The sequence below is a fragment of the Arvicanthis niloticus genome, chromosome 18 (assembly GCF_011762505.2).
Source record: "Arvicanthis niloticus isolate mArvNil1 chromosome 18, mArvNil1.pat.X, whole genome shotgun sequence".
NCBI classification, from domain to species: Eukaryota; Metazoa; Chordata; class Mammalia; order Rodentia; family Muridae; genus Arvicanthis; species Arvicanthis niloticus.
This window is the reverse complement of record NC_047675.1, coordinates 32,817,818-32,839,621: the sequence shown is the minus strand read 5'-3', so window position 1 is coordinate 32,839,621 and position 21,804 is coordinate 32,817,818. Positions and strand designations below refer to the sequence as shown.

The window sequence follows — 21,804 nt, the reverse complement described above, 5'->3', positions numbered from 1 at the left end:
GAGGGGAGGGGAGGGGAGGGGAGGGGAGAAGAGAAGAGAAGAGAAGAGAAGAGAAGAGAAGAGAAGAGAAGAGAAGAGAAGAGAAGAGAAGAACCTCTGTCCTTTATAAATTGTCCTTTATAAATAAATACCAGGTCCAGGTCTTCTGTTACAGTAGTACAAACAGACGAGCACATAAATCCCAGACGTGCTTTCTGAAGCCTTCTCTGATGCTCTTAAGCAAAGCCAACGGCTGCTGTACTGAGAGGACCGAGAGGAAGGGAAGCAGAGCAGGTGGAGGAAGGGATCGAGATTAGTCTTAGAGATCCAGAGAGGGCCTAAAAAGTAACACCCTACACATTGTCAAACGAGCAGACGAAGACAAATGCAAGGAATCATGGGATCTGCATGCCATTCCATTATATGGTTTATGACAGAAGCACTGCCCACAGGCAACCTGATTCCTGTGCTTGGAGAGCGTGGGGAGACTCAGCCTGGAACTGAAGCATCATCGGCACTGTGGCTTACTACCGTTCCCTCTGGCAGATGGATTTAGAACCAAAGAGACTTATTTTCAAATCCCCGTCCTGTCACTTAGTATACATGTCACTTTGGGCCAGATAGTTGATGTCTTTGAACCTCAATTCCCTCATTCTGAAACCTCTACAGGGTTGCTATGATTGACAGGCACTCAGTAGGTGGTAACTTTACACAACTTACTGCCATTTCTCTGACATGACAATTATCCAGGGCAATCTTGAAAAGCGCAAATAATTGTGAAGTAGCTATTATTCTTTTCCTTATAAAAAAAGTACCAAACTGCTAAGTTCTCCAATATAAATCTGAATATCGTTTTTTGACTGACAGAAGAAACCACTGGTCAGAAAGTCTAAAAATGAAGCTACTATGAAACTTAAGCATTTGGAGCTTTGAAATACCGCAGCCCCCAGTGTGGAAGAGGGGCATCATATAGATCCTGTGAACTACAATAAGATAACGTACAGAAGATTAAAAATCTCTGCAAAAACCCTGGCTGTAGCTCCACACTCCTCTAGCTCTTGTGAGCACCAGCAAGCCAAGTCTTCATTTATGAAGTTGTTAGAGAGCCAGGCATGGTAGTGTACATCTTTAATTTCAGAACTAGGAAGGTAGAAGCAGGTGGATCTCTATAAGTTTAAGGCCAGACTGGTCTACATAGTGAGTTCCATGCTAGCCAAGGCTAGGACGTATCGTGTCTGCCTTTAAAGTAAAAATACAAATGACAAAAAATAAGCCAAAAAAAAAAAAATTGGCAGAGTGTTTGCCTAGCCATGGTTCACTCCTGAGCAATACATAAGCCAACCTGACCTGGGGAACATATGCCTGGAATTCTAGCACTAGGGAGGTGGAGGAAGGAGGGTCAGAAGTCCAAGGCCATCCTTGACTACATATCAAATCTAAGGCCAGACTTGAGTACATGAGGCTCTGTCTCAAAAAAAAAATGAATAAGTAGATAGAAAATAGATAGATAGATAGACAGACAGATAAAATGGTAGTGCTTTATATCTCAGGATTATTGATGGAATCCAATGTTTCTATCCATACTATTAATAATGATCAAAAACTGGATACAACTCAACTGTCCACCAGCTGAGCAGAAAACAAATGTGGCTACTCAGCTGACTGACTCAGTTCCTGAGTAAATATTGAGAACCACTGGCATCTGTCATCATTCTGTTTTCCTTGTTTTGTAGCCCTGACTGTCCTGTCACTTACTCTGTAGACCACTCTGGCCTCAGAGATCCCAGCCCCTGAGTCAGAGTGCTGGCATGTGCTACCACTAGCTGGCTTTCTTTTTCTTTTCTTTTCTTTTTTTTTTGTTTTTGTTTTTGTTTTTGTTTTTGTTTTTGTTTTTGTTTTTAGGCTAACTACAAGGGGGCTGGAGAGATGGCTCCGCTGTTAAAAGCCCTGGCTGCTCTTGTGGAGGATCCACATTCATTTCCCAGTGCCCACATGGTTACCCACAATCTTCTGTAACTTCAGTTCCAGGGTGTCTAGTGCTCTTCTGGCCTCTGCAGACACACATATGATACACCAACATTCATGCAGAAAAACCACTCATACACGTAAGTTAAAAAAAAAAAAAATTAAAGCAAACAGCAGGATCAATTTCTACTATTATTCGAAAAATTCTAGAAAAACAGCATATTCAATCCTAGGAGGTAAAGAGTAATCTCTCAGGACAGAAGATGGTGGGTGCTCACTCCCACAGGTGACAAACTCATCCTAGAGCCAATACACTGGATGGAACCAGAGAACAGAGTGTACACAAACTGTACAAACATACATACACACACTCACAAGTATTCTCTCTCTCTCTCTCTCTCTCTCTCTCTCTCTCTCTCTCTCTCTCTGTCTCAAGTACACACACATATACATGCTCAGAAAACAAATATTTTTTAAAGGACTAAGATCTAAATAAAATAACCACTAAGTGATCTTGGAAGGGTTAGACTAAGCACCAGAGTCTCTGTCTATAAAAAAGGGACTATTTCTTATCACATCTAAAAACTGACTCAAATGGCCCATGTATCTCAATGTAAGACGCGCTAAATCAGTAAGACTCTTGGAAGAAAACATACAAATAATCCTACTGTCTTTTCCTATTGAAATAGGGTCTCATTATGTATTCCTGGCTGGCCTGGAACTCACGATGTAGACCAGGAGAGGCTTGACCTCACAGAGACCCACTGGCCTCAAGAGCGAGATTAAAGGTGTGTGTCACCACAGCTGGCACTTCCATTACCTTCAGCGATAACTTAGAAGCAATGGAAGAAAAGGTTAACAAATCAAATTTCCTCAAGGCTAAGTAAGCTTCTGTGTTCCAAACAGCACCATACAGAAGAGAAAAGATACTCTACACACTAGCAGAAAACACCTGCAAATCATATGTGTGATAAAGAAATTAACACCAGAATATACAAGGAAATATTACAACCCAATAATAAATAAAACAGCTCAAAATGGAAATGGTGAAGGATCGGAATAGATGTTTTTCTAACAAACATTTTAAAATGGAAAAAAACTGATAAAAAGGTGTTCAACATCATCAGCAAAATACAAACCTAAATCACAGTGTCACTCCACACCCATTAGGATGGTTGAAAGAAATAGGCCAGAAAATTAAAAAGTATTGGCTAGCATAGTGAAGGTTTTGTTCATTGCAAGCAGGAAGGTAAAATGGTACAGCCAAGTTTTGAAAAACCTCTTGACTTAGCTCTTACATTTAGATATATGTTTCACTTGACTTAACTTTAGGCATGATATGAAATAGTCCCATTTTATAGGTAAGCATGGAGTTACTATGTGACCTAACAATTCTCCCAGCTGTACACCCAAGGACAATGAAAACATGTACACACAAAACTTTGTAAACGACTGTTCCTAATAGCTGAGAAACAGGACAATTAAGATAGCTCAGCAGTGGCCAAGCCTGAAGTCCTGAGTTTAGTTCCTGAGATCCACATGATAGAAGGAAAGAACCAACTCCTATAAGCTGATGATGTTAAAGATACAAACAACTCAGCTGTTTATCAACTGAGTTTTATCATCAATTTTTTGATGATAAAAAAACCAAAATATTCTGCACAATTAAACATTAATTTATAAAAAGAAATGAACCATGATATAGTCAGGAAGAACCTTAAAAAACAATTCTCTATGGAAAGACAAAACAGGTCTGACTCCATTGCCATATGACTCCATTTACATCAATGTCTAGGTCAGGCAATTCCTGAGGCAAAATGTAGCTCAGGGGGATGAGTTTAGTGGTGTGATATAGCATCTGCCTGGCATATGCAAGTATTATAAAATAAAAGGAAAAAATGTCCATCAGTGATTGCCAGGAGTGACTGATACGGGTATAGGATAATAAAAATATCCTAAGATCAGACAGTAGTGATGGCTGCTGTCTTAGTGTTTTAATTGCTGTGAAGAGACATCACAACCATGGCAACTCTTATAAAAGAAAGCATTTAATTAGAGCTTTTAGATTCAGAGGTTTAACTCCATTGTCATTATGGTGGGAAGCATAGTAGCATGCAAGCAGATATCCATCATGCTGAAGGAGCTGAGAGTTGTACATTTGAATCCTCAGCAGCAGGAAGAGAGAGCCACCAAGCCTGGATTGGACTTCTGAAACCTTTAAAGCCCACCCCTAGTGACACACTTCCTCTCACAAAGCTACACCTACCCAAACAAGGTCACAACCATGTAGTGCCACTCCTTGATGAATAAACATTCAACTATATGAACCTATGATGTTCATATATGAACCTATGAGAGTTATTCTTTTTTTTTCCCCCATGAGACTCAGGAAGAGTCACATAGGAACACAGGATTCGAACTGGGAGAGTCGGGCGTAGTCCACCCTCTGGCGGCGGGCACCCAAGCCTTGCGCCACCACATGCTTGCTTATGAGGGAGGGCTATTCTTATTGAAACCACCACACTGTTCAAATATTTTGTGTGTTGGGCTATATGTGTATGCATATTTATGTTCACGTGTGTGCATTTGTGCACCAGGAATGCATGGAGCGGTCACAAGTCAACATTAGTGTCTTCCTCAATTTCTGTCCACCTTATTTTTGAACAGGGTCTCTCACTGAACATGGCACTCACCAAGTCAGCTAGGCTGGATGGGCAGTAAGCTCCAGTGATTCACCTGTCTCTCCCCCAGTACCAAGAACACACATGTGCTTCCACCTCAGTTTTTCTTCTACATTCTTGGAAATGGAACTTGGGTCCTCAGGATTCCAAGGTGAGCACTTTACGGCCTGAGCTGTCTCCCCAGACTCCCCTTTTTTTTTTGTCGGGAAAGGGGTTCAGAAAGACATAGCTCAAGGTGGCATTAAATTCACTATGTAGCCAGGGTGACTTTGAACTATAGAACCTCCTGTCTTGCCTTCCCAAATGTTAGGGTTATGTCTCTACACACTAAGAAACACTGACGAGGATAATGTCTACTGCCCTGCTAACCTCATGACTTTACTGAATGCCTAAGGAGAGACACTAGGTAAGCGCTTGGTCCTCAGCTAGGTTCTATAGAAACCAGAGCAGAGCAGAAAGAAATCTTCCTGTTTCAAGGACATAAATGGAGAAGGCAAACTTCACAGGATTACATTCCAAATTTCCAAACCAAATCCAATAAGATGATCCTTCAAGGGAGAGAGAATTATTTTCAGCTAATGGCTTCTTAACTTACTTTAACTTGAGGTAGAAATCTGAGCCTAAGATAAAGGTTGGTGCCTGGCAAGTTAAGGCTTGTAATTCTGCTCAATTTGAAACTCTGTAAAAATCTTGTCATCTTTTTATACTCCACCCCACCCCCCCTTTCTGTGCCATTTGCCTTCACTCCCTTTGGTGCTTTGAAAGAAATGGAAAAAGAAAGAGGCTGGGAAGGGTATGGTTTGTCTGGGCATGTCAGATGTCTAGATTCCCTTCCTTCACACAACAGCACACTCTCACCTCCCAAGCTTGGCTCAGGGCACAGGTTTCTCCCTCGCTCCCTCCCTCCCTTCTCCCTCCCTCCCTCCCACCCTTCTCCCTCCCTTCCTTTCAGTTTGTTATAACTGTTTTGTCCAAAGACATTTTGGGCCTAACAGTGAAGCTCAGTGGTAGTGTGCCTCTGATTTTTGTTGTTGTTGTTTTATCTTTGGTTTTTTGAGACAGGGTTTCTCTGAGTAGCCCTGGCAGTACTGGAACTTGCTCTGTAGACCAGGCTACTCTCAAACTCACAGAAATCCACCTGCCTCTGCCTCCTGAATGCTAGGATTAAAGGCACACATCACTACCACCTGGCTGGTAGTGTGTCTCTGTAGCATTCAAGAGGCCCTAGGTTCAATACCATCGCTCTTCCAAAAATACCGCTTAAGCCAAAGATTCTTTCAACACTAAGAGGGGTCACTTGAAAGAAACCCTGTCTCAAAAAAACAAAAAAGAAAGAATAAAAATGTTGGTCAAGGGCAGTGACTTTGAGGGCATCTGAGCAGATCTATCCTAGCTGATAGATAAATTGTCTGGCTATAAGAGCTTACTAAAGAATGTCACTCATGTATTTATCACATTCATTACTGAACAACAAAACTGTCTTTAATGTCCTCAGTGCAGGCTGAGGAAATGGCTCATTAGCTAAGATGCTTGCCATGCAAGCACAAGAACCACAGTTTGAAGCCCAGATCTCACATAAACTCTGAGTGGATATGGATATGGCTGCCACCTGTCATGCTAGCACTTAGATGATAAAAACAGAGAATCCCTGGGGTGAGCTAACCAATTAGATTAGTCAAATGGGGGGGGGGGAGAGGGCAGGTTCAGCTAGAGACCCCACTTTGGTTAATAAAACGGGAGAAATCAGCAAAAGTAACCAATGTCAACCTCTGGCTTCCACATGCATGTGTTCATATGTGTACACACACACACACACACACATGCACACAGGCAAAGGAACAACCAAGAACATACCTTAATTTCTATTTGGGGAAAGAGAAGACTTTTACTTTGTATACATTTCTTTGTCATTGAAATTTTTTTTTCATTTTTTGCAATATGGTATCACTAAGTAGCCCTGACTGGCCTCAAACTCACTATGTAGACCAGGCTGACCTTAAAGACACAAAGATTCATCTGCCTCTGCCTCCCAGTGCTAGAATTAAAGGTTTGTGCCACTACCCTCAGCATGGAATTAGGGAACTCAGCAACTTTCAGCACAGTTTTCTGTCTGAAGCAGCTGCTAGGACAGCGGAAACACCAGCACCTTCCCTGGATGAATAGCACATCTGCAGATACTTGTCCAGAAAAGTCAAGTGTAACTATTCAGAAATTTAGTTCTACACGGACAACACATATCAGGAATTCTTAAATCAGGCAAGAAGACGTCTACCGTACAGATGTTTACTCAGCCCTCTGCTCTTTGCCTTTACTGTAAAAAGAATTGGTAAGCATGTACAAACACAATCTCCAAAATATCACTACGTTGAAAGAAAATTCCCATGGAGCCATGCAGGCAGTCCAAGGAAAAGAAAGACGTGAAGTGTTCTCTGGCATCCCTGGTCCTGATGGAGTAACCAGCTTCTTGGAGTGATTTGGGCCTGTGCAAGTAGCACTGACCACACAGGTGGGAAAATTCATCTCCTGCTTTTCTTAATGAGAAATTCACCTAAGGCCCTGGCTTTCAAGTACACATTACAGGCACCAAAAACATCAATTACTTCAATCTGTCCATCCTGGGGAGGTGAGAACAGAAATTCTACATCTTCCTACCTGCCCTGTTCTTCATCACCAAATTAGCTACTGGCTGATTAACACATCAATTAAAACCAGTGAAAACAAACACAACAGCAACAGCTGCAGTTTTTATAGCAGATCCCAGAGGCTGATGAGCTCAGTGGGTTAACCAGCCAAGCTTTTCCCAAGCAGCAAGGTTGCCGCAGTAGAATAACATACCACCACTTCCAAAACCCAGCCCTGAAAACGGAAACGAACTCTGTGAAACACATCTCCTTGGAAAAGCACAGGTGACCTGGTTTCTGAGACTTATATTTAGGGGAGTCTTGGGCTCTCCATTCATGATTTCTCTGGTTTCCTTGAGTGTCGCTTCATGCCCCGTAGCCTCATTGGGCCTCCTGTGCACTGCTGAGCCCAGCCTTGTCTGACCTCCACAGCTATTGGTCAATTACTTTTTCCGGAAACTCAACTCTCCTGGCTGTCCTCCTACATCCTAGATGGTCATTTTGTCTCCTTTACTTCTCTTTTCGCCTTTTACCCTACTCTTAGTAACTCAGCTAAGTGTCTCACGTGTAGTAGGTGCTCATGCTTGTTTGTTGAATAAAAAAAGAATTCCTAAACTCAGGCCCTCACTAGTGTACTCTTTCTCCTCTGTGCTCTCTTAAGCTTCAAATACTGTCTGTACAGAGCAAGTCCAAGTCGCATTCAGAAACATCAAGGCCATAGGAGCTTGGATGCACCTTTGTGTTTGTTGTCAGCCTTGCTTCTAAGTGAACAGAACACAGCAGTATGAAGAGCTACACTGTGGGTACCAATCTGCATCCATGCTCTTCACTGTTAGACTTGACTGTCTGTCCCCTGCAGGCACAGAGCAGCATTATTGCCCATGATTCTTTGTGTAGGCCACATGACTTGCTTTGGCCAAAAGACTGAAAGAGAAGCAGCAGGACAGCTGTCCCTAAAGACAGCCTCTAGCATTCGTGCTTGTAATCCAGCACTTCTGACATTGCTACAAGAACAAGCCACTGGGCAGAGACAACCAGGCACTCATGTCTAGAGCTGCCACGGTATGGGTAATGCTGTCAGTGGAAGGGATTGGCAACAAGCCTCTGGGCACACCAGTGAGGGAATCTATGTTCAGTTAGGGGAGTTGGGAAGAGCTACCCTAAATGTGGACAACACCATTTTCACAGGCTAGCGTTCCCTATAAACAACAGGAAGCCGCCACTCAAACGTTTGTGCCTCCTCTGTGGATGCAGTGTGACCTCCCTGCATGGATGCCTCACTTCCTGCTGTCCTGCCTCCCACCATGATAGACAGCATTCTCAAACTGTGAGCCAAACAAATACTTTCCTTCATAAAGGTGCTTTTGTTGTCAAGAATGTTGTTGTAACAATGAGAAAATCACTAATGTACACACTGAGCTCCATTTTAACTCCTAAGAGACCAGAGCGCAGGAGCATTAAAGTGTATGGCGAAGTTTGTAGAGCTGAGGGCAGGTACGCCTAGGCAGTCTGCCTCCAGAGTCCCAGCTCTTGGCACCAAAGGAAACAAGCAACTCTAGCTGTCTCATAGTATGATTCCGTTCTTTTTAAAAAGAGTCCTAACTTTGTATTTCCCTCTAGGTCTGGAATCTATAAACCAATAGAAAGTAGTGAACAAAGAATCTCAGAAAAGAAATATAATGATTTCCATATTTCCTCCCCAGTGCTAGGGCTCAGACATGAACCTTGGCATGCTATGTAAGTGCTCTACCCCTGAGCTGCGTTCCAGCTCCATATGTTTGGGTTTTGTTTGTTTTTAGTTTTTTTTGAGACAGGGTTTCCCAATTACATAAGCTCTGGTTGTCCTAGAACTCACTATGTAAACCTGGCTGGCCTTGAACTCATAGAGATCCTCTTGCCTTTGTCTCCCAAGTGTTGAATTAAAGGTATATGTCATCATGCCTGGCTCCATGTGCTTTTTAAAAATATTGTATTAATTATTTATGTGTACATGGGTGTGCGCATATGTGCATTGCCCACAGAGGCCAAAAGAGAACATTAGATTCTCTGGAGCTGGAGTTATATGTCACTGTGGCTCCCTGTAAGAGCGGCATGCACTCAGATGCTGAGCCAACATGCCACCCCATAAATTTTTTTTAATGAATTAATATTAAATACCTGAAGCTGAGGTTGAGGTATAGCTTACTAGTGTTTACTTGTGTGAGGTCCTGGTTTTACTTCCCAGAACACCACCCACCCACACACGAAAAACAAAAACAAACCACCAAAAATGATAGAACAAAGAAACCAGAAAAATTAAACCCAAACCATTTGAAAACACAAAAAACTTTGTAGCTTTTTTCTTTGTGCATGCATACGTGCATACTTGAGTGTGAGTGTGTCTGTGTGTGCGCACATGCACATAAATGTGGAGGTCAGAGAGGACAATTTGCAGGAATCAGTTCTCCCACTGTATGGATCAGGGAGGGGATCAAACTCAGACTAAGTGGCCTGTGCTTTACCTGCTGAGCTACCTCACTGGCCCCAGTTAATGTCATAGAGTCCATGAATGAACCATTCTTCACCTCTCTCATCTGAAGGAAATAGGATTTAATCTCTAGAACGATGAAGTAAACATGAAACGTCACTATTATGAGACATTGAAACTTTCCAGGAATGTTATTATCACTCAGATCGTCCCACTTAGGAAGCAGAAAGGTGGACAAATGACCAGTTGTCTTGTGGTTGTACGCCTCAGGTGAACATGATACCATCTTTGGTCCATATTAACTTACCTTGAATTGCAGATAGATATACAAAAGAGTCTTCATGATCTAAGTTCTCCAAGAATATCTGAAAGTACAAAACAGAATCAAGTGATCCTCAAAGAGGGAGAAAGATACAGAGCCCTTCATCTGCTGCCTCCAAGAGAAACATGTCTCCTCTTGGTAGAAATTGGTCTGACATAGAACCACATGAGGAAAATGGTATATTTAAGTTTAATTCAAAGGGGGAAGAATTAGGGGGAGAAACTTCTTAATGTCATTAAGCACTAGTCATGGAGATCAACATGTATAAGAACAATCAGGAAGTAAACACCTGGTCTGCAAACCTAGCAATCTGAGTTTGATCATTGCATCTGAATCCCATGGTAGATGAGGAAAACAAACTCCCAAAACTTACCCTCTAACCTATACAAGCACACTGCAGCACATGCATGCTCACACTCATATATGTACATCATACTCACACACATACACCACACTCACACACAATAATAGCCAGAAAACTTGGTATTTTGTTTTGTTTTGTTTTGTTTTGTTTGAGACAGGGTTTCTCTGTGTAGTCCTAGCTGTCCTCAAACTCGCTTTGTAGACAGGCTGGCTTCGAACTCACAGAGGTCTGCCTGCTTTTGCCTCTCCAAGTGCTGGGTTTAAAAGTGTGTGCCTCCATGCCTGACTCATAAAACTTTTTAAAAAGAACAATCCTCAATATTCTTCTGTGCTAGCCCATGGACAAATTTCCAACACAGGTGGCCAGATACAGTCTAATCTGTTTCCCTGATACACACCATGATAACCGTGATAGTATTAGAGGCAATTTTATGTCTAGTACACTTTTTAAGTATCTTGCAAGTGTAGCCCTTTGATTGACACTGCTAAAAAACTACTCTCATTCTTTCCCAAATTCGGAACTTAATTAGGGTGCCAAATGCAGTATAGTGTACCCAGAAGACACTGATGCCATGTTAAACTTAAGCCCTAACATAGGCACAAGGGAAACACAGCAGCATGTGTCCATGCTCCTCCAGCTTGCTGTTGAGGGCTGATAGGAGTGCCTGCTCTTATACTGTGCTATATCCTTCACTAGACAGTCTTGACTTGAACCTCATGCTGCTGGTGTCTCTCCTACTGAGAGAGAGCTGAAGAGTCTGGACGGGATGATGAGTAGGTTGGAAGATGTTGGGATTGCATATGAAATGAGGGAAACTTAATCCAGATTAGCAGACATGAGAATAAATAGATATTTTAAGCACTTCACAGATGAATACTTGGCAGGTGTCTTGGCCAGGTTTTTGTCAACTTGTCACAAGCTAGGATCATCTGGGAAGGGAAAACCTCAACTGAGAAGACGTCCATCATCAGATTGGCCTGCAGGCAAAACGGGAAGGCATTTTCTTGATTAATAACTGATGTGGATGGGCCCAGCCCACTGTGGGTGGGGCCACTCCTGGGCAGGTGGTCCTAGATGCTGTGAGCAAGCCAAGAGGAGCAAGTCAGGAAGCAGCACCACTCCACAGTTTTTGCATCAGTTCCTGCCTTCATGGTCCTGCATTGAGCTTCTGCTTTGACTTCCCTAAATGGACTTCAACCTAGGATACACAAGCCAAATAAATTCTTTCCTTCTCAAAGTTGCTTTGGTCATAGCAATAGAAACCCTACCCAAGACAAGAAGTCTTTAAGGTAGAAGAGAGAGAGGAACAAGAGGGTTATAAAATATTCATGTCATGACAGCAGAAGGGATTTCATCTGGAGGAAGAAAGGGGTCAGCAAGAGTTAAGAGAGGGAGCAGGAAGCCGAGTGTGGGAGGTGAACTGGATAATCTGAGCATCAACTGGATGAGGTTGAGAGTCACCTCAGGAATAAACCTCTGGGCACATCTGTGAGGGAATTTCTAGACTCAGTTACTTGAGTATCTAGGGTGGAAGAGCCACCCTAGCTGTGGGTGGTACGACTCCATGCGCTGGTGTCCAGGACTGAATCCAAAGGGGAATGGAAGCCAGTAAGCGGCTGAGCAAGCAAGGGTGGCTGCTGCCAAGGGAGCTGATCTGAATCAGTCCCAGGAACCGACTCCTTACAATCTGTCCTCCGAGCACCACAAACTCATTATGGTGCCAACACGCCTCCCCTATCCCCCTGCACAAAATCAAAATTTAAGTGTAACCAAAAAATGCTTGCTTATTCTTTTTTAAAGGAGAAAGGAGCTGAGCATTCCTGTGTCTCTGCTTCCTGACTGCAGAGGGAAGGGAGCAGCTGCAGCCATGACTTCTCTGTGGTCATGGACTGCATTCTCAAACGATGAGCCAAACTGAACCTCTCTCCTTAAACTGTTTGTCAGGTGTGTTGTCACATCCGTGAGAAAAGAAATGCAGGGAACAAATAAGAAGAAAAAATAATGATACAGGCATACCAAAATTTTACAATAAAACCCATTTCCTTGCATGATAACCAAAAACTAATTTAAAAAATAAAAGGGACAGGAGTGTGGGAGTGCATGCCTGTGATCCCGGCACATGGAAGGTAGGAGGATCAGGAGTTCACACTCAGTCTGGGGTGATGGGCATGCTTGTAATCCCAGCCCTTTGGAGATAGAGTCAAGAAGATCTGGGTTTCAGGATCATCCAGGTTTGGGTGATGGACCAAGTTCAACAACGACCTGGGGCTACCTGAAACCTTGTCTCAGGAAAAAAAAAAAAGAAATAAAGAAAAGAAAAAGAAAGAAGGCGGGGGTGGGGAGGGGAAGAGAACAAGAAAGAACTAGAGGCTGAGAAGACGAGTGGGGAACAAGTCTGCTGTGCAAGCATGTAGACCTGAAGCTCTTCCACATCCTTTTTCAGAGCCCAGCACTGGTAGACGGATACAGAAGCATCATGTAAACTTGCCAGCCAGTCAGCTTAACCAACTGGTGAGTCCCAGGTCCAGTGAAAGACTACCTGAAAATAAGGTAGAGAGTGGTAGAGGAAGACACCTGATGCTGACCTCTGGCCTCCAGATGTGCATATACACACTTACACACACACACACACACACACATCACACATGCATGCCCACACAAACATGAAAGGGTTAAAAATTTTCAAAAACTCCTAACAGCAAGCAGAACCAAGAGTGCAGGTCAGCTTGGTTGTGAGCTCTGTGTTTCAGGAACTTGGCTGACCACAAGATAGATGGCTGATTACGTACAGGCTCTTAGAGAATAGTCTATACAGAATGTTCCCCATGACTCTTCCTTGTACCCTGTCACAAACTGAATAATAGGCTGGGACTTTCCACAGGTGCTCTCCAATAGCCCTCCTTCACTCCCCCTGGGTTGTGGTTCCTCCCCCCACCCCCCACCCCCGAGTTGTGGTTTTTGACTTTAAATTCTCTCTGTCTCCAAAGCCCTGGGGTCAGACCCCACTGCCCCTGCGTGGGTCATGGGTCTTGACCTCAGTATACTGATTAAAATATACTTCTTGCTGATTGCATCAAGTTTGGTGTCTTGTGAGTTAATGGGTGGCCGTGAATTCCTGAGGCTTGGGTGAGGTCCTCCCTTTGTGAGGGCCTTACAACACACACACATGCACACACACACACACACATACATGTATATCACACATGCATACACATACACACACAAACACACATATGCACATCACACAGATGCATATACATGCATACACACACATGCATATCACACATGCATGCACATACACACACATGCACACACATACACATACATGCATATCACACACAAATAAGAGATACATTAGTGGGGTATCCCCAGCAATTTACATTTCTTATTAAAAACCACTGGCAGAACATGGTGAACATGGCAGATGAAGATTACATGCAGTCAAAGGAAATTGCAATGGTGGTCCCAACACACATCTAAAGCAGCATACTAATGGATAGTTGGGGATGACAGCTACTCAAAGAAGATTTGTGAGTTCAATATTATTTCCCTGGCAGAAAGTCCTTGACATGTGTCTGCGTTTCATCTGCAGGATGAAGAGAACACATACTGCAGTTGTGAGGATGAGAGACAGTATCAGTAAAGTACATGGCTTGGCTCAAAAAAGAGCAAGTATTCAATATGTAGTTTGCAAAAGAGCAAACTATACAGCAGTTCCAGTACCATACTAACTAAAATAGATGTCCACCAGAGTTACAACCTGCAGTCAGAGGACGAGACACATAGCTAGATCACCACCATCACTACGAAGGCTCAGGAGGGTTGAGTGTGCTAAGAAGCTGAGACTGGTCCCAGGCAGTGGTTTCTAGGTCCCCTGTTCTTAAACTAGTACACACTCAAGTCCCAAAGACTTCCACAAAAGGGAAAGATCCTAAAGAAGCAGTGTGCACACTGCTACATCAGTCTACAACACCCAGGACAGCTTTTGCTGTGATGGAGGCAAAGGAGAGGAGGAGAGCCAGTTAGACACAATGCTCCTCTAAGATGGATCCAATCAGACATGGGGTTTACCTAGAATGGGCACCATCCCAACTCTGGGAGTTTGCTCATGCTAGCCCACTGCCTGTCTTTCACATGCTAACACTTAGCTGTTTTGCTAAATCTATATGAAAATCAGCCTAGCCCACATTTTTCCCAGTTACCCACCACATTGCTGATATACAAAAATTCTGGCACTCTGTTCAACACCTTTCCTACCTTAATCTGACTTCTCAACAATTTAAGCTCCTGGAGGATAATCAAAGACAGGGCTTGACACAAATTAATGTTTTTTAAAAAATACCTAAATTGGGTTGGTCACGAGGGCAAACACCTTTAATCCCAGCACTCGGGAGGCAGAGTAGATGGATCTCTGAGTTCCAGGTTAGCCTGGTGTATAGAACAAGTTCCAGGCTAGCCAGGGATCCACAGTGAAATCCTGTCTCAAAACAACAAAGGCTCTAAGTTGAATATTTGCCCTGGGCTGCCTGCACTGTGTCCTGTGCATGGCAGTGTCTTCTACTCACCTGAAGAAGCTTCTTTTGTTCCTCCAGGGCTCTCGCTTCTCTCTGCTCTACCCATCGGGAAAGGGTGCGGAGGGCAGCAGCCCGGGTCGGAACCTGGGGATCACAGGCTGATAAGAGAACCTCCCGGAACTGTTCTGTGGTTATATGTCCTGGTGGCCGGCTTGTGGCAGCACAGGGCTCACTGGAACCTTGGCTTCTTCTGGGGGGGTTCTGCTCTTGTTTAGGGCAGTTCTGAGCTCCTTCTGTGGATGTGTCATGACTGGTTTGTCGCTGTTCTTCTGTTTCCTGTTCCGGCTCTTTTTTGTTTAGGGTACTCTGGGCTGCTGTGCTGACAGCCTCAGTGGAGAAGGCTCCACGAGTGGAGATGGTAATTCGGAGATCAGCAGCAAGCTCTTGGATGACAGGGTCAGGGTATGTGTTAGAGACTTTCTCCAACAGAGGCAGCAGCTGCTTCAGGACCGCAAAATCACTTGACTTCAACTGTAAAGGGAAATGTAAAAATAGTAGATCAAAACTAATGTAGGCAATGTTACCAAGTGTACAGAAGGGGCAATAGTCACATGTGTACATGGCGTGTGCGCTTAGCAATACCTCGGACAAACACTCAAGAGCTATTTGCTACATAATTGCAGCTAACAATGTATTGAGCATGGCCACACATAGGCACCTTCTAAATTAACAAGAATCCCTGTATCCCTGAGGGAGAGTATCCATTACTTCCTGCATTTAAAACAGATACTTAAGGAAGATGTCCAGAATTATCATCTGGAAAACAGCTGATTGTAAAGTTAAGAAGCTACAATCCAGGCAGTGTGACACATGTGTGTCATCACAATGGGGAGGCTGGAACAGAACTACCCTGAGTTCAAGGCCAGACTGGACTACATAATGAGTTCTAGAATAGCCTGTGATCCTGTCTCCAAAGAAAAATAAAATAAACAAAAAGTCATAGCTTGGAATATAAAAATTAAATTATGCCTAAAAATCATCCTTTAATCCTGAGGGACCAGAGTTCACAACCTACCACCCATACAACAAACCACATTTTCCATGCATCTCTGTAGTCCCAGCTCCAAGATGGTTCAGAAAAAACCCTGCCTCAAAGCAATAGGTAGAGAGTGATACAGAAGGAGACCTCATACCCTGCTCTGGCCTCAGTACACACACAGGTGCACACATATGTACACACAGGTCTACACACATACAAATAAATAATAAATTTTTTTTTAAAAATACTGATTTCTGCTATGCTTTTCTGCCCCCAACCTCCAAGAACCCAGAGGAATCGGGGATCCCAGGCGCTCTAACTCAGGCAGTATCTTAGAATACACAGCCTTGGTGTATCTACTCATCAAGCATACTGAGCAGACCTGCCCAAACCTCCGATGTCCTGGAATTCCATCTGGATTCAGTGAAGACACAGCATCAGAGGCTTATCAACTTACTCTTCCCCCCACCCCTCTTCTAATATCTCAATGCCCGTAATCAGCTTGAAGAAGTTAAAGAAGAGTCAGCGCCCCTATTCCCTGGGCTTGGGGACTAATGTGGTTAATAATGGTCTGTCTTTCTAGGGAAAAGTAGTGGTTTTATTGGAACAGGGAGGATTAGCTAGGACTTATTGCATAGCCATAACCTATTGGTAGAAATCTGTATAATTATTATCAAGATGAAGTTATAATTTCTTAAATGTTACAAAATTTACTTTGATTTCAAATTTAAGATTTTCATTGGTACGAGCTCCTTATTAATATAAAAGTGAGATGAATATTGACACTCTCATGGGCAATGTGCCTGTATAACACATTTAGGAATACAAGGCCTAGACCCAGTCCTTCCTTAACTTTTTTAACTGATTTGGGATGGTTAACCTATGAGTTAAGGGACTATAGCAAATTTATGGCTTTGAATTTATTGTTAGGAGGTTTCCCATATTTTATTTAGAAATAGCTGAGAGGAGTGTACAGACAACAGTCCAGGTGACCTTACATGGATAGTTGGTTTTCAAAACGTCAGAAGTCCATAGAATTGACGCTACAAAAATTTATATATTAATGTCCATTCTGATTAGAGACCTGTCTGCTCCTGACAGCTTCCTGTTGTGGATTCTAAGAAGAAATTGAGCATCCTTGGAGTTATGCCAGTTGTGTGGTGACAGCCACTAGGCAAGAATTGCCTCTTTCCATCTACAGACAAATTACTGTCCAGAAAAGGACACACATGCAGAATAGTCGACTGATTATTATCTGCCTAGACAGAGTAATCAGCCCTTAATAATCCTGCATCACTAAGGTCTGTCAGAGGACTCTGGGCCAGAAGGCTGAAGATTTGATGCTCAAACATTCGGTAGTATAGGGGCTTTTCAGGTGTTCAGCGGTCTCTATAAATTGGCTAAGTTTTAGAAGCTACGTTTAGTGCTTCCCATAACTTCAGTTAACTCAGTCATTCCGGATTTCTGACGGGGTTGAAGACCCATAGTCTCATAGCCAATCCTGGCTATTTACTTTGAGAGAAAAGATCTGAGTAGATAGTTTTCAGCTGACATTCATTCTAAAGCAAAAAAAAAAAAAAAAAAAGCCAGGATCAAAAGTAAGTGTTTTAGTTAGAAGAGATGACAGAGGTTCTGGTTAGTCAACAAAATGATGGACTGGGTATTAGGACTATCTTGTACCTCACTGGTACAATTAGGAATAAGTATGCTCTAACTGTATTTTGAGAGAAAAGTTTTACTTTAACAGGAAGAGTGATATGTAGGAGGAGCTAAGTGGGAAGGAGTATTGAGAGGAAGAGATGGAGTAAGGAGAGAAGATGAAGGAGAGGAGAAGCTAGGTGATGAGAGAGAGAAAGAGAGAGGGGGCATGGAGGCAGATGTTCACAGGTCTCCACCAGTCAAAGATAGTTTTTATATCTAGGTTGCGTATTGGGTTACGCTTCTGATTGAGCATTACCAAACTTATAAATCCTTTGATTAACATTTTAAAAAAATTATATAAAAGCAAAAAGGAAAGGGGGGGCATGGGACAGGGGTTTTCTAGGGAGGGGAAATGGGGAAAGTGGATGGCATCTTAAATGTAAATAAAATAAAATAAGAAAAAATAAATAAATAAAAATACTGATTTCTGCTATGCTTTTAGATATTGGCAGTCCTTAAAGATTCTAGATCTTTTTCTTTTATTTGTTTTCGTTTTATTTTCAAGACAGGGTCTCTCTACATAGTCCTGGCTATCCTGGAACTCACCATGAAGACCAGACTAGCCTTGAACTCACAGAGATCTGCCTTCCTCTGACCCCCGAGTGCTGAGACTAAAGGTATGCACCACCATACCTAACCAGATTCTAGATCTTTGAAACATTTGTTTAGTGCTGTAGTCCTTTAAAACAGGCATTAAAAGGGGAGAAAATTAAAACCTTTCACTGACACTGGTAGCAATAGAAATCATTTCATAAAAATTATATAAGTCTCTGAAAATCTTTAACAATGTTTATAAATGAATACAATGAAGGAAGACAATTCCATATTTAGATGGCTTAATCTCAAAAGCTAAAGGCATTGGAGACAACTAGTCCTTAGGTAGCTGAAAGACCGTTTAAAAACTTATTTGTATTTATCGTGCATGTGTGTACACACATGCACTTGTATATGCACATGGTTGTGGGACACAAGTGCCTCTTCATGCATGTGCAGGTCAGAGGACAATCTTGTGGCCTCGGCTCTCTCCCACTTTTACACAGGGCCGAGGGACTGCGCTCAGGTTTTCAGGTTTGTGCAGCAAATGCCTTTGCCTCCTGAGCCATATTGTTGACCATGAAAGATCATTTTTTTTAAAGATGTAAAATTCAGGACAGAGCAGACAGGTTGGTGGGAAGGCACTCGCTGAGTAAGCATGAGGACCTGAGTTTGAACCCCCAGCACCGGTGTAAGAAGCTGCACGGGGGCCTGTTATGTCAGAGGCAGAGTGACAGAGCAGACACCTAACATCTCCCATAGCTTTGGAAGTATGAACGGTCACACGAGATACAAACTAAGGTGAGGGCTAAAGCAAAGGGCAGAGCAGGAGCTTAGCTTGCACAGAGCCCTGCTTGAGGGAACTGTCCGTGCTCAGCAAGACAGTGACCATCTACCATAAATGCTTGAAATTCTGAGAAATGTGTGAGCTACCAGAGGATAACAAGCAAACTTCCTGTGAAAACACAAAGTGTGGATCTCCTATCCCTGTACATTCATGACTAATGCAGGAAACACACCTGTGGGCTACTGAAGGCTGCTCATTACGGGAGATAGCAGTGCTCTTGAACCTTTAAAAGTCCATGCCCTTTGATAAGTACTAAAAACGAAACTGCCTCCTTCATTTAAAACACTCTCCTGCCTTCTTCTTGCTTCCTGCCAATTGTTGTCCACCCATGCTGTTTATCAGCTGCTGTAGTAGGCTTGCTAAGGACAGGTAGTAAGCAGGAAGTGCCTGCTTGAGAGGCAACAGCAATTAAGAATGAATTAAGAATTAAGAATAGACAGAGTATCCAGCCCAGGAAGGGCTGAAAGGACAGAAGTGGAACCAGTTCACTTTCCTTGCTGAACAAACAGGCTCTAGCAGGAGTACTTACTCCTGCCTCCCCACTCTGGGGCAGACCTCTAGTTTGCTCACCACTGTTCCACACAAGTCTCTGTTTTGCTATGGTTCAGATATATTCATCAACTACACCTAAAATATAGGTGCATGCTTATTACAATGGGATTTTTTTGAGATTTGTTTTATTTTATGTATATCAATGGTTTGTCTGCATGTATGTCTGTGCACCACATGAGTGCAGTGCCTAAGAAGGCCAGAAGAGGCATCAGATCGCTGTGAACTGGAGGTATAGATGGTTGTGAGAGACCATGTGGGCACAGTGAACAGATCCACCTCTCCTACCAGAGAAACAAGAACGTTCTACCTCTGAGCCAGTCCTCAGAAGAACTTTTTTTTTTTTTAAATAAATGAAGAGTTTAAAGGAAGGAAGGAAGGAAGGAAGGCAGACAGGCAGGCAGACAGGCAGGCAGACAGGCAGGGAGGCAGGCAGGCAAAGAGAAAAGGAAAAGGAAGGGAGAGACATGAAGACCTAGATAGTATGGTGTAAGGACAAGCTAAAGATAGCTGTCCCTTTAGAGAAAGATACGCCTTTGGTCTCTCAGTAATGAATCTCACTATGAAATCTGGGCTTAAAGATTAGGAGTCCTGCCTTTAGGTAATATATTTCCTAAAGAAAGGCCAGAAAGGTCTGCTCAGCTTCACCAGCCAGGGCAATAGTGGGCCCACAGGCTCTACACCAACAAGCAGAAACTGCTTCTTGAGGGGACAGGGAAGACTCTCCAACATAATACTTTAGTGATGACCAAGTCTGGAATTTAGAAAATGAATGTGGAATTACAGTCATCTTGTTAGCAATCTTAAACATACACTTTCTCCAAATTAACTCCTCTTCCCAGACACGATGTTTTAATAATCACCTTACTTACATGATTTAGAAAGGAATGAAGAAAGGCCTGATGCTGTTAGATTCTGTTTCATTAGCCAAAACAATGACTCCTAACAAGGAAAATATTCTAGGCTCTAAAGCAAAGACTTAGAGTGACTGTAGTCAACTGAGACCATGGTCTTCAAGCAAGACTTTATTGTGAATACAAGTCAAAACCCAGCATTACTAAAAAGCCTTATAGGCTGGAAAGATAGATAGTTCAGCTGTTAAAAGCACTGACTACTCTTCCAGAGAACCTGCATTCAAATCCCAGCATCCACATGGTGGCTCAGAACCATCCAAACTCCAGACCCAGGAGATCCTACAATCCTCTTCTGACCTGCGGGAGCACCAGGCACACACATGGTACGAATACATACATGGAGGCAAAACATTCATACACATAAATAAAGTAAATCTAAATTTTTTTTTTAAAAAGGAGCCTTTTCCAAATAGTGGTGGTGCATGCCTTTAATCCCAGTACTTGGGAGGGAGAGGCAGAGGCAGAGGCAGGCAGATCTATGAGTTCAAGTCCAGCCTGTTCTACAGAGCAAGTTCAAGGACAGCCAGGGCTACACAGAGAAAACTAGAAAGGAAAAAGTAAGTGGAATAGGAGGAGAGGAAGTAGGAGCAGGAGAAGCTCCTGTAAATGCATGAACCAAGCAGGAAACAATAAATAATAATAAATTAACAAATCTAGGGCAAAAGTAAATGAGGTGATGTGTATGTGTTCACTTAAACTGCAAAATCAGGGGAGCCCAGGAAGTGGTAATGAGTCAGGATGGCTCACAGGAGGGCAAGGATGGGCAAGGGCTGTGCAAATACAGCAAGTGAGGCATGGCCAGTACACACAGCAGCCTCCAATGATGGGCTTCTGAAAAAGCAGATAGAAGATTTCAGTGATTTCGTTTCCATTTGTTCTATTATCTGAAATAAGTACTAAATAAGAAGATACAACACACACGCACACAATCTATGCTTTCAATTTATAGAGACTATCCAAATTAATATTCAATCAAAAAAAAACAAAAACTCAACTAAGCTAATTAAATCCAAGAACAATCCAACTTGAGCTATTCCATCTGTTAACCCTTCCTTGTTACATTTAATATGACTCTGGAATCTTAGCCCAAAGCTTATTTTTTTCAGATGACATACAAAATATAAAATTAGAAATGTAAATCCAATGAGAAATGAGATTCACATTGACAACTAGCCCAGATAAAAATCTTTTTTCTCCTTAGGAACAGGCAGGAGTGGCCCACCTTTTGATATTGAGACATAATGCTGTCTGGAACACAGGCTGCCGGCTGTGGGCTGCTGGCTGGGCATGCTTGCTAGAATGCTGGA

The 21,804-nt window shown here is 42.8% G+C and overlaps 1 protein-coding gene across 1 annotated transcript in view; it reads right to left on the bottom strand.

Annotated features, from left to right (window-relative positions):
- Nucleotides 1-21,804, bottom strand: part of Tango6 (transport and golgi organization 6 homolog) — a 175,439-nt gene that overhangs the window by 97,792 nt on the left and 55,843 nt on the right. Inside the window, exons 13-14 of the mRNA XM_034522335.3 lie at nt 14,965-15,444; nt 10,021-10,078 (exon numbers count right to left, since the gene is read on the bottom strand). Of these exons, the coding sequence (XP_034378226.1) occupies nt 10,021-10,078; nt 14,965-15,444 (538 nt within the window). The remainder of the gene's footprint in view (nt 1-10,020; nt 10,079-14,964; nt 15,445-21,804) is intronic.